This window comes from Salvelinus namaycush, unplaced genomic scaffold, assembly GCF_016432855.1.
Source record: "Salvelinus namaycush isolate Seneca unplaced genomic scaffold, SaNama_1.0 Scaffold1323, whole genome shotgun sequence".
NCBI classification, from domain to species: domain Eukaryota; kingdom Metazoa; phylum Chordata; class Actinopteri; order Salmoniformes; family Salmonidae; genus Salvelinus; species Salvelinus namaycush.
The window spans coordinates 1-14,106 of record NW_024058035.1 but is presented as its reverse complement, the minus strand read 5'-3'; the positions used below and the strand labels follow the sequence as shown (position 1 = coordinate 14,106).

The 14,106-nt window shown below is 44.2% G+C and overlaps 1 protein-coding gene across 2 annotated transcripts in view; it reads left to right on the top strand.

Moving 5' to 3' along the window:
- The window catches only part of LOC120036384 (ectonucleoside triphosphate diphosphohydrolase 1-like), a 67,371-nt gene extending 53,543 nt beyond the window's left edge, over nt 1-13,828 (top strand). The window contains exons 3-5 of one of the 2 annotated variants that reach the window (XM_038982854.1): nt 6,364-6,481; nt 8,853-9,003; nt 13,600-13,828. In XM_038982854.1, coding sequence (XP_038838782.1) covers nt 6,364-6,481; nt 8,853-9,003; nt 13,600-13,813 — 483 coding nt within the window. In that variant the 3' untranslated portion in view covers nt 13,814-13,828. Of the gene's footprint in view, nt 1-6,363; nt 6,482-8,852; nt 9,004-9,472; nt 10,542-13,599 lie in introns of those variants that run through there. The other variant, XM_038982855.1, reaches the window with a different exon arrangement.
- The last annotated feature ends 278 nt before the right edge of the window (nt 13,829-14,106 follow it).

The following is a 14,106-nucleotide window of genomic DNA, read 5'->3' as shown; positions in this document are numbered from 1 at the left end:
CAGCAGTATGATCTCAGAACAGCTCCCCTCCTAAAGGACACCAGCAGTATGGTCTCAGAACAGCTCCCCTCCTAAAGGACACCAGCAGTATGATCTCAGAACAGCTCCCCTCCTAAAGGACACCAGCAGTATGATCTCAGAACAGCTCCCCTCCTAAAGGACACCAGCAGTATGGTCTCAGAACAGCTCCCCTCCTTTGTAAAGGACACCAGCAGTATGATCTCAGAACAGCTCCCCTCCTAAAGGACACCAGCAGTATGATCTCAGAACAGCTCCCCTCCTAAAGGACACCAGCAGTATGATCTCAGAACAGCTCCCCTCCTAAAGGACACCAGCAGTATGATCTCAGAACAGCTACCCTCCTAAAGGACACCAGCAGTATGGTCTCAGAACAGCTCCCCTCCTAAAGGACACCAGCAGTATGATCTCAGAACAGCTCCCCTCCTAAAGGACACCAGCAGTATGATCTATATTATTGAATCTCTTGATCCTCTCCCTGATAACACGTTTGTTATTTTTGATGTTGAGTCGTTATACACATATTCCACACGAGGGCGGTATTGAAGCTATGGAGCATTCTCTTCTGCAACGTGACCCTAATAAACTACCTTCCAGTGCATCATGCATTACAACATTGGCTGAAATAGTACCCACACACAACTACTTCATGTTTCTAAATGATTTCTTTATTCTGACGAAGGGTGTTGCTATGTAACCCACATTTGAAAGTCAATTCTCAATCCTCTCAAACATCTTTTCTTGCCAAACATCATTATTTTATTTAATAATTTAATGGTACGTTGATGATATTGTGTTCTATGGCGGAGTGATGCAGAATCAGCTTCCTTGATCTTCTGATCTTGTGTGAAGATAATGTTCTATACACTGATCTTTACAGGAAACCTACTGAGCGTAACAGTTTGAGGGCTGACAGTTGTCACCCGCTTCCCTTGAAAAACAGTTTGCCCTACCAGCCAATTCTGTCGAATCAAAAGAATGAGCAAAAAACTGAAATATCTTGTCACATGCGCCAAATACAACAGGTGTAGACCTTACTTACAATCCCGTAACCTTCAATGCAGTTAAAAAAATACATTTAAAAAAAATACCTAAAAAGAATAAGAAATAAAATAAACAAATAATTTAGAGCAGCAGTAAAATAACAATAGCGAGGCTATATACAGGGGATACCAGTACAGAGTCAATGTGGAGGCTATATACAGGGGGTACCGGTACAGAGTCAATGTGGAGGCTATATACAGGGGGTACCGGTACAGAGTCAATGTGGAGGCTATATACAGGGGGTACCGGTACAGAGTCAATGTGGAGGCTATATACAGGGGGTACCGTACAGAGTCAATGTGGAGGCTATATACAGGGGGTACTGGTACAGAGTCAATGTGGAGGCTATATACAGGGGATACCAGTACAGAGTCAATGTGGAGGCTATATACAGGGGGTACCGGTACAGAGTCAATGTGGAGGCTATATACAGGGGGTACCGGTACAGAGTCAATGTGGAGGCTATATACAGGGGGTACCGGTACAGAGTCAATGTGGAGGCTATATACAGGGGGTACTGGTACAGAGTCAATGTGGAGGCTATATACAGGGGATACCAGTACAGAGTCAATGTGGAGGCTATATACAGGGGGTACCGGTACAGAGTCAATGTGGAGGCTATATACAGGGGGTACCGGTACAGAGTCAATGTGGAGGCTATATACAGGGGGTACCGGTACAGAGTCAATGTGGAGGCTATATACAGGGGGTACCAGTACAGAGTCAATGTGGAGGCTATATACAGGGGGTACCGGTACAGAGTCAATGTGGAGGCTATATACAGGGGGTACCGGTACAGAGTCAATGTGGAGGCTATATACAGGGGGTACCGGTACAGAGTCAATGTGGAGGCTATATACAGGGGGTACCGGTACAGAGTCAATGTGGAGGCTATATACAGGGGGTACCGGTACAGAGTCAATGTGGAGGCTATATACAGGGGGTACCGGTACAGAGTCAATGTGGAGGCTATATACAGGGGGTACCGGTACAGAGTCAATGTGGAGGCTATATACAGGGGATACCAGTACAGAGTCAATGTGGAGGCTATATACAGGGTATTACGGTACAGAGTCAATGTGGAGGCTATATACAGGGGGTACCGGTACAGAGTCAATGTGGAGGCTATATACAAGGGGTACCAGTACAGAGTCAATGTGGAGGCTATATACAGGGGGTACCGGTACAGAGTCAATGTGGAGGCTATATACAAGGGGTACCAGTACAGAGTCAATGTGGAGGCTATATACAGGAGATACCGGTACAGAGTCAATGTGGAGGCTCTATACAGGGTATTACGATACAGAGTCAATGTGGAGGCTATATACAGGGGGTACCGGTACAGAGTCAATGTGGAGACTATATACAGGGGGTACTGGTACAGAGTCAATGTGGAGGCTATATACAGGGGGTACCAGTACAGAGTCAATGTGGAGGCTATATACAGGGGGTACCAGTACAGAGTCAATGTGGAGGCTATATACAGGGGGTATCGGTACAGAGTCCATGTGGAGGCTATATACAGGGGGTACCGGTACAGAGTCAATGTGGAGGCTATATACAGGGGGTACCGGTACAGAGTCAATGTGGAGGCTATATACAGGGGGTATCGGTACAGAGTCCATGTGGAGGCTATATACAGGGGGGACCGGTACAGAGTCAATGTGGAGGCTATATACAGGGGGTACCGGTACAGAGTCAATGTGGAGGCTATATACAGGGGGTACCGGTACAGAGTCAATGTGGAGGCTATATACAGGGGGTACCGGTACAGAGTCAATGTGGAGGCTATATACAGGGGGTACCGGTACAGAGTCAATGTGGAGGCTATATACAGGGGGTACCGGTACCGAGTCAATGTGGAGGCTATATACAGGGGATACCGGTACAGAGTCAATGTGGAGGCTATATACAGGGTATTACGGTACAGAGTCAATGTGGAGGCTATATACAGGGGGTACCGGTACAGAGTCAATGTGGAGGCTATATACAAGGGGTACCAGTACAGAGTCAATGTGGAGGCTATATACAGGGGGTACCGGTACAGAGTCAATGTGGAGGCTATATACAAGGGGTACCAGTACAGAGTCAATGTGGAGGCTATATACAGGAGATACCGGTACAGAGTCAATGTGGAGGCTCTATACAGGGTATTACGATACAGAGTCAATGTGGAGGCTATATACAGGGGGTACCGGTACAGAGTCAATGTGGAGACTATATACAGGGGGTACTGGTACAGAGTCAATGTGGAGGCTATATACAGGGGGTACCAGTACAGAGTCAATGTGGAGGCTATATACAGGGGGTACCAGTACAGAGTCAATGTGGAGGCTATATACAGGGGGTATCGGTACAGAGTCCATGTGGAGGCTATATACAGGGGGTACCGGTACAGAGTCAATGTGGAGGCTATATACAGGGGGTACCGGTACAGAGTCAATGTGGAGGCTATATACAGGGGGTATCGGTACAGAGTCCATGTGGAGGCTATATACAGGGGGGACCGGTACAGAGTCAATGTGGAGGCTATATACAGGGGGTACCGGTACAGAGTCAATGTGGAGGCTATATACAGGGGGTACCGGTACAGAGTCAATGTGGAGGCTATATACAGGGGGTACCGGTACAGAGTCAATGTGGAGGCTATATACAGGGGGTACCGGTACAGAGTCAATGTGGAGGCTATATACAGGGGGTACCGGTACAGAGTCAATGTGGAGGCTATATACAAGGGGTACCAGTACAGAGTCAATGTGGAGGCTATATACAGGGGGTACCGGTACAGAGTCAATGTGGAGGCTATATACAAGGGGTACCAGTACAGAGTCAATGTGGAGGCTATATACAGGAGATACCGGTACAGAGTCAATGTGGAGGCTCTATACAGGGTATTACGATACAGAGTCAATGTGGAGGCTATATACAGGGGGTACCGGTACAGAGTCAATGTGGAGACTATATACAGGGGGTACTGGTACAGAGTCAATGTGGAGGCTATATACAGGGGGTACCAGTACAGAGTCAATGTGGAGGCTATATACAGGGGGTACCAGTACAGAGTCAATGTGGAGGCTATATACAGGGGGTATCGGTACAGAGTCCATGTGGAGGCTATATACAGGGGGTACCGGTACAGAGTCAATGTGGAGGCTATATACAGGGGGTACCGGTACAGAGTCAATGTGGAGGCTATATACAGGGGGTATCGGTACAGAGTCCATGTGGAGGCTATATACAGGGGGGACCGGTACAGAGTCAATGTGGAGGCTATATACAGGGGGTACCGGTACAGAGTCAATGTGGAGGCTATATACAGGGGGTACCGGTACAGAGTCAATGTGGAGGCTATATACAGGGGGTACCGGTACAGAGTCAATGTGGAGGCTATATACAGGGGGTACCGGTACAGAGTCAATGTGGAGGCTATATACAGGGGGTACCGGTACCGAGTCAATGTGGAGGCTATATACAGGGGATACCGGTACAGAGTCAATGTGGAGGCTATATACAGGGGGTACCGGTACAGAGTCAATGTGGAGGCTGTATACAGGGGGTACCGGTACTGAGTCAATGTGGAGGCTATATACAGGTGGTACCGGTACAGAGTTAATGTGGAGGCTATATACAGGGTATTACGGTACAGAGTCAATGTGGAGGCTATATACAGGTGGTACCGGTACAGAGTCAATGTGGAGACTATATACAGGGGGTACCAGTACAGAGTCAATGTGGAGGCTATATACAGGGTATTACGGTACAGAGTCAATGTGGAGGCTATATACACATATATATATAGTCAATGTGTGGGGGCACCGGTTAGTCGAGGTAATTGAGGTAATATGTACATGTAGGTAGAGTTATTAAGGTGACTATGTATAGATAATAACAGAGAGTAGCAGCAGCTTGGGGGCAGATGGGGCAATGCAAATAGTCTGGGTAGCCATTTGATTAGATGGTCAGGAGTCTTATGGCTTGGGGGTAGAAGCTGTTAGAAGCCTCTTGGACCTAGACTTGGAAAATAATCGTTCACAAACATTGGCACATTCTAAGATCCGATGACAGTATCGGTAATGTGTTTTCGGACCGTCCCTTGGATGTATTCTCACGGGGCAGAAATCTCAGAGATCAATTGGTTGACTCTGATATACCACCCCAAAATATCCCTGCACAACGTCTATTTACACCCCTACTGGATGGAAACTACAAGTGTAATGGCTGTGTTCAATGCAATGGCACTTATAAATGCAGATCCTTCAAACACCCCCAAACAGGGAAACAGATCCCAATCAAAGGTGTTATTACGTGCTCCACTAAGGCAGTTATTTATCTTATAACTTGTCCTTGTGGTAAAAATTATGTGGGTAAAACAAAGCACAAATTAAAAGTACGTATCTCAGAGCATCATAGAACCATTAGGTGCAAAAACACGACTTACCCAGTTGCGGCCCACTTTTTGGAAGCGAACCACTAGATTTCAACCCTACGTTATATCGGCATCGAACATGTCACCCTCCCTAGGAGAGGGGGTGACCTCGACAATTTATTGTTAAAACGAGAGGAACCTGGATCTTTCAATTTAAGGACCTTGCTCCCTTCGGTCTCAACGTAGACTTTGATCTGAAGCCATTTTTGTGATTATTGTGATTTTGCTATTCTTTGTAAATATTTGTAGGCCTATGTAGCCAAATTGTATCTATGATCGTATGCTATCCATTCATGTTTTTGTATGTTATTCTTATGTCTGAGAATTAACCAATGATATCAGGCCACATCCGGCCATGAATACAGACACCTGTGTGTGTCCTTTGACACTGTATAAACTAGTGACTCCACAGTGTTTGTCATTATGATTACAGACACCTGTGTGTGTCCTTTGACACTGTATAAACTAGTGACTCCACAGTGTTTGTCATTATGATTACAGACACCTGTGTGTGTCCTTTGACACTGTATAAACTAGTGACTCCACAGTGTTTGTCATTATGATTACAGACACCTGTGTGTGTCCTTTGACACTGTATAAACTAGTGACTCCACAGTGTTCGTCATTATACCCTGATGAGCAGGGTTATTAAATTATAAAATTATTTCATCTGAGCTCCTAGCAGCTTTCCTTTCTCAATCAGCTAATGGGGATCCAGAATAAATACAAATGTCATGGCTAAAAATGTGTGCTACGGGTTGGTAGTCATTTAGACAGGTTACATTCTTAGGTACAGGGACTATGGTGGTTTGCTTGAAACATGTAGGTATTGTAGGGTCAGAGAGGTTGAAAATGTCTCTCTCTCCATCTCTCAGTATGGGATCGTCCTGGATGCTGGCTCCTCACATACAGCAGTGTATATCTACGAGTGGCCGGCAGAGAAGGATAACGACACTGGAAGAGTGCAGCAGACACACGCCTGCAAAGTCGAAGGTAGACACACACACACACACACTATGAAAACCTAGCAAGCAGGGACGAGAGACTGAAAAACAGCTTCTATCTCAAGGCCATCAGACCATTAAACAGCCATCACTAACAGAGTGGCTGCTGCCAACAAACAGACTCAAATCTCTGGCCACTTTAACTTCTAGTTCCTCCCAAACCCGGATCCGGGAGCACCCCCATCAGTAAAAAAGCTGACTAGCATAGCCTAGCATAGCGTCACAAGTAAATACTAGCATCTAAATATCATTAAATCACAAGTCCAAGACACCAGATGAAAGATACACATCTTGTGAATCCAGCCATCATTTCTGATTTTTAAAATGTTTTACAGGGAAGACACAATATGTAAATCTATTAGCTAACCACGTTAGCAAAAGACACCACTTTTCTTACTCCACCATTTTTTTACTGCATCAGTAGCTATCACAAATTCGACCAAATAAAGATATAAATAGCCACTAACCAAGAAACAACCTCATCAGATGACAGTCTGATAACATATTTATTGTATAGCATATGTTTTGTTAGAAAAATGTGCATATTTCAGGTATAAATCATAGTTTACCATTGCAGCCACCATCACAACTCTCACCAAAGCAACTAGAATAACTACAGAGACCATCGTGTATTACCTAATTACTCATCATAAAACATTTCTTAAAAATACACAGCGTACAGCAAATGAAAGACACAGATCTTGTGAATCCAGCCAATATTTCAGATTTTCTAAGTGTTTTACAGCGAAAACACAATATAGCATTATATTAGCTTACCACAATAGCCAGAAACACAACACCATTTACAAGCAGCAAAGGTTAGCGATCGTAACAAACAGGCAAAATATATATAATTTTTGACTAACCTTGATATTCTTCATCAGATGACAGTCCTGTAACATCATATTACACAATGCATATAGGGTTTGTTCGAAAATGTGCATATTTAGCGGCACAAATCGTGGTTATACAATGTGATTAGTGGCCAAAACTTCAAGCAATCTGTCCGGCGCCATCTTGGAGAGGCACCTATTGTAATCGATAAGTAATCATAAACTTGACTAAAAAAATACAGGTTGGACAGCAAATGAAAGATACATTAGTTCTTAATGCAACCGCTGTGTTAGATTTTTAAAATTAACGTTACTGCGCAATACAGCGTGCGCTAAAGCGAGACCGCACCGAAATTCATGGCGGAATTATTATTTGACATTTGTCAACATAAATACGAATTAACAGCATAAAGACTGCTTACTATTTGCTGAGCTTCCATCAGAATCTTGGGCAAGGTGTCCTTTCTCCAGAACAATCGTCTTTTGGTTGAAAGATGTCCTCTTCTCCTGTAGAAATAGCAGCTAACGCTAGCCATCCACTGGAGAGGTGTCCAACTCCTGATAGCGCGTCACAAAGAAATCCCAGAAAATCGCAATAAACTGATATAAACTGCTATAAGTCGGTTTAAATTAACTACCTTATGATGTCTTTAACACCTATAACGAATAAAAACATGACCGGAGATATAGAACTGCTAAAACGAAAGCTTTTCAGGATGCCATTGTGATGTCCCTCTTGCGCCAGGCGCCCCGTTGAAAAGAACGGTACTTCCGTTCCATGAGCTTTTATAGTGCCCCAGATTGTGCAATCCACTCCATTCAAATTCTCACCGCTTACTGACATCTAGAGGAAGGCGTATGCAGTGCATGTAGCCCCATAGCTTACATGGGGACTTATAAACTGACCCCAGAACAGGGACCTCGATTTCAGAAATCTCACTTCCTGACAGGAAATGTGCTGCAGAATGAGTTCTGTTTCACTCAGAGAAATAATTCAAACGGTTTTAGAAACTAGAGAGTGTTTTCTATCCAATAGTAATAATAATAGGCATATTGTACGAGCAAGAATTGAGTAAGAGGCAGTTTAATTTGGGAACGAATTTTTACAAAGTCGAAATGGCGCCCCCCTATTGCCAAAAGGTTAATCAATTTAATAAATTGATTTAATAAAGGTGTCACTTTAAATAACACCGCTTTAATAATGTCTACATATCCTACATTACTCATCTCATATGTATATACTGTATTCTATACCATCTACTGCATCTTGCCTATGGCACATGGCTATCGCTCATCCATATATTTATATGTACATATTCTTATTCATCCCTTTACACTTGTGTGTATTAGGTAGTTGTTGTGGAATTGTTAGATTACTTGTTAGATATTACTGCATGGTCGGAACTAGAAGCACAAGCATTTCGCTACACTCGCATTAACATCTGCTAACCATGTGTATGTGACCACTAAAATGTGATTTGTTATCTAGTTAAAATGAGTGTGTGTGTGTGTGTGTTTGGTGTCCAGGTGCTGGTATCTCCAGCTACTCTGTGTTTCCAGGGCAGGCAGGGGCGTCTCTGAAGAGCTGTATGAAGGAAGCAGAGCGCCTCATCCCCCTAAGCAGGCACCACGAGACCCCCCTCTACCTGGGGGCCACCGCCGGAATGAGGCTGCTCAGGTACCTCTGACCCCTGGACGCAAAATGTTGTTTCGTAGGATAGCCGGAAGTATTATCCGTCAGATGATTGGTTGAGCCTTCTTGGGTGCGTGACCACTCTGAGCCCTTAACAAAACACCAAATCCATCAGACAATTTCTCTCGTCTCAGATCTGAAAGATTTCCACCAGATAGTACAGTCATAAAGTCAAAATTGGCTATATTGTAAAATTGTGTGAAAATTCTAATTAGCTATTTGGTCTTAATTTAAGGTCAGGGTTATGCATAAGGTTAGCAATCTGGTTATGGTTAGGGTTAAGATTAGGTTTAGGTTTAAAAATCATATTTTAAGAAGGTAAATTGTAGAGGAAGGCACGGTTTCTGACTTTGTGGCTCTGGTAACTAGTGACGACAGATCAGAAATGAGTATTAACGAACCACCAACTTCAATGACGCTGATCTTCAAATGATCCACTGATCACCGCATTTAGGAGGAGAGCTGAAACTGACTGGCCAGAACCACTACTACCCAACGGTGTTTAGGAGGAGAGCTGAAACTACTGACTGGCCAGAACCACTACTACCCAACGGTGTTTAGGAGGAGAGCTGAAACTACTGACTGGCCAGAACCACTACTACCCAACGGTGTTTAGGAGGAGAGCTGAAACTACTGACTGGCCAGAACCACTACTACCCAACGGTGTTTAGGAGGAGAGCTGAAACTACTGACTGGCCAGAACCACTACTACCCAACGGTGTTTAGGAGGAGAGCTGAAACTACTGACTGGCCAGAACCACTACTACCCAACGGTGTTTAGGAGGAGAGCTGAAACTGACTGGCCAGAACCACTACTACCCAACGGTGTTTAGGAGGAGAGCTGAAACTACTGACTGGCCAGAACCACTACTACCCAACGGTGTTTAGGAGGAGAGCTGAAACTACTGACTGGCCAGAACCACTACTACCCAACGGTGTTTAGGAGGAGAGCTGAAACTACTGACTGGCCAGAACCACTACTACCCAACGGTGTTTAGGAGGAGAGCTGAAACTACTGACTGGCCAGAACCACTACTACCCAACGGTGTTTAGGAGGAGAGCTGAAACTACTGACTGGCCAGAACCACTACTACCCAACGGTGTTTAGGAGGAGAGCTGAAACTACTGACTGGCCAGAACCACTACTACCCAACGGTGTTTAGGAGGAGAGCTGAAACTACTGACTGGCCAGAACCACTACTACCCAACGGTGTTTAGGAGGAGAGCTGAAACTACTGACTGGCCAGAACCACTACTACCCAACGGTGTTTAGGAGGAGAGCTGAAACTACTGACTGGCCAGAACCACTACTACCCAACGGTGTTTAGGAGGAGAGCTGAAACTACTGACTGGCCAGAACCACTACTACCCAACGGTGTTTAGGAGGAGAGCTGAAACTACTGACTGGCCAGGCATTAACCACTGCTACCCAACTAATGGATGACCTGGATGACCTAATTTTTTACACATTTGGATAAACCTGCTTATATCAAGCAATAGACAGTTTGTGGAAAAGGTAAAAATAACAGACAGTGAAACTACTCTGAACAAAAATATTAGTAAAATATGTAAAGTGTTGGTCCAATGTTTCATGAGCTGAAATAAAAGATCCCTGAAATTTTCCATACGCACTAAAAGCTTATTTCTCTCAAATTTTGTGCACAAATTTGTTTACATCCCTGTTATTGAGCATTTCTCTTTTATCAAGATAATCCATCCACCTGACAGGTGTGGCATATCAAGAAGCTGATTCAACAGCATGATCATTACACAGGTGCACCTTGTGCTGGGGACAATGGAAGGCTACTCTAAAATGTTCGGTTTTGTGACACAACACAAAGCCACAGATGTCTCAAGTTTTGAGGGAGCCTGCAATTGGCATGCTGAATGCAGGAATGTCCACCATAGCTGTTGCCAGAGAATTTAATTTTCACTTCCCTAGCATAAGCCACCTCCATCCTTTTTAGAGAATTTGGTAGTACGTCCAACTGGCCTCACAACCGCAGACCACGTCGTTTGGGCGAGCGGTTTGCTGATGTCAACATTGTGAACAGAGTGCCCCATGGTGGCAGTGGGGTTATGTTATTGGGCAGGCATAAGCTACGGACAGTGAACACAGTTGCATTTTATCCATAGCAATTTTAATGCACAGAGATACCGTGCCGAGATCCTGAGGCCCATTGTCGTGCCATTCATCCGCCGCCATCACCTCATGTTTCAGCATGATAATGTACGGCCCCATATCACAAGGATCTGTACACAATTCCTAGAAGCTGAAAATGAGTTTTTCCATGGCCTGTATACTCTCCAGACATGTCCCCCATTGAGCATGTTTGGGGTGCTCTGAATCAACGTGTACGACAGCGTGTTCCAGTTCCTACCAATATCCAACAACTTCGCACAGCCATTGAAGAGGAGTGGGACAACATTCAACAGGCCACAATCAACAGCCTGATCAACTCTGTGAAGGAGATGTGTCGCGCTGCATGAGGCAAATCGTGGTCACACCAGATACTGATTGGTTTCCGATCCACGTCCCTACAATTTTAAGGTATCTGTGACCAACAGATGCATATCTTCATTCCCAGTTGTTAAGTCCATAGACTTAAATTGACTGATTTCCGTATATGAACTGTAACTCAGTAACATGTTGAAATCGTTGCATGTTACGTTTATATTTTTGTTCAGTTTAAAATAGCTTGTGAGGCTTTCATTTATTTGTGGCGGCAGCGTAGCTTCGTGGTTAGCGCTTTGGACTAGTAACCGAAAGGTTGCAAGATCAAATCCCTGAGCTGACAAGGTATACATCTGTCGTTCTGCCCCTGAACAAGGCAGTTAACCCACTGTTCCCCGGTAGGCTGTAATTGAAAATAAGAATTTGTTCTTAACTGACTTCCCTAGTTAAATAAAGGTACAAATTTCCCAATGAATAAAGCTGAAGCTGGGTTTCCCAAGTCGTTTGGCGCTAACTGCTCATGCTGACCAGCAAGCTAACCAGACGGCTCTGCAGCCAGCTAACCAGACGGCTCTGCAGCCTATCAGTGTTATTAGGTAACAGCCAGCTAACCAGACGGGTCTGCAGCCAGCTAACCAGACGGCTCTGCAGCCAGCTAACCAGACGGCTCTGCAGCCAGCTAACCAGACGGCTCTGCAGCCAGCTAACCAGACGGCTCTGCAGCCTATCAGTGTTATTAGGTAGCAGCCAGCTAACCAGACAGCTCTGCAGCCTATCAGTGTTATTAGGTAGCAGCAAGCTAACCAGACAGCTCTGCAGCCTATCAGTGTTATTAGGTAACAGCAAGCTAACCAGACAGCTCTGCAGCCTATCAGTGTTATTAGGTAGCAGCAAGCTAAACAGACGGCTCTGCAGCATATCAGTGTTATTAGGTAACAGCAAGCTAACCAGACGGCTCTGCAGCCTATCAGTGTTATTAGGTAATAGCAAGCTAACCAGACGACTCTGCAGCCTATCAGTGTTATTAGGTAGCAGCAAGCTAACCAGACGTCTCTGCAGCCTATCAGTGTTATTAGGTAGCAGCAAGCTAAACAGACGGCTCTGCAGCCTATCAGTGTTATTAGGTAACAGCAAGCTAAACAGACGTCTCTGCAGTGTTATTGGGTATTTCATTAGGATCCACATTAGCTGTTGCAAAAGCAGCAGATGCTCATCCTGGGGTCCACATGCCCAAGAAGGCTCAACCAATTCTTATTTTTTTTATTTCACCTTTATTTAACCAGGTAGGCTAGTTGAGAACAAGTTCTCATTTACAACTGCGACCTGGCCAAGATAAAGCAAAGCAGTGCGACACAAACAACACAGAGTTACACATGGTATAAACAAACATACAGTCAATAATACAGTAGAAAAAGTATATTTACAGTGTGTGCAAATGAGGTGAGATAAGGGAGGTAAGGCAATAAATAGGCCATGGTGGCGAAGTAATTACAATATAGCAATTAAACACTGGAATGGTAGATGTGCAGAAGATGAATGTGCAAGTAGAGATACTGGGGTGCATAGGAGCAAGATAAATAAATAAATACAGTATGGGGATGAGGTAGTTGGATGGGCTATTTACAGATGGGCTATGTGCAGTGATCTGTGAGCTGCTCTGACAGCTGATGCTTAAAGCTAGAGAGGGAGATATGAGTCTCCAGCTTCAGTGATTTTTGCAGTTCATTCCAGTCATTGGCAGCATTAGACATTAACCAGGAATTTCTGAAAACGCTGGACACTAATGAGGAAGTTAATTTTACAACACTTGACAATAACTAGGAAGTTTTTACAAAAACACTAGACACTAACCAGGAAGTTAACATGAAAACACTGGATGACAACAAGGAAGTTACTGGACACTAACCAGGAAGTTAATTAAAAACACTGGACACTAACTTGGATATTAATATTAAAACATTGGACACTAAGTAGAAAGTTGATATCAAAATACTAGACACTAACTAGGACATTCTTATGAAAACATTGTACACTAACCAGGAAGTAAAAATTAAAACATAGGACTAACCAGGAAGTTTAATATGAAAACACTGGACTAACCAAAAGGGGTGTGTGTGTGTGTTTAGGATGGAGAACCAGAGTGTGTCTGATCAGGTGCTTTGGTCGGTAGAGGAGGTGTTGCAGTCCTCTCCGTTCTCCTATCAGGGCGCTCGCATCATCACAGGCCAGGAGGAGGGAGCCTTCGGCTGGGTCACTGTTAACTACCTGAGTGACCGACTGAAACAGGTGAGAACCTTGGTGTTGAAACACTGCTCATCCATAATGTTTGCACCCCGGTGACGAATGCGGGATATGGCTGGAAAACGTACCTCATTCCAGGCATGGAAGATGTAACAGTACTCCAAATGATCCCCTTATCCGAAATGACAAAACCAAAATAAATGCTGCTAGTTTTAAATGAAATGGCTTTTTTCATCTTCATGCTAGACGAATATTAAAACAGCCCATGTAAATAATGAAATACTGTCAAGGAGGTGTGTAAACAAAACTCTTTAAACATGTGGCAAGATAAGAAGTTGGGGTATGGGGGAGACAAAAAACTGATACCTACATATAAAACATTTTGGTTTACC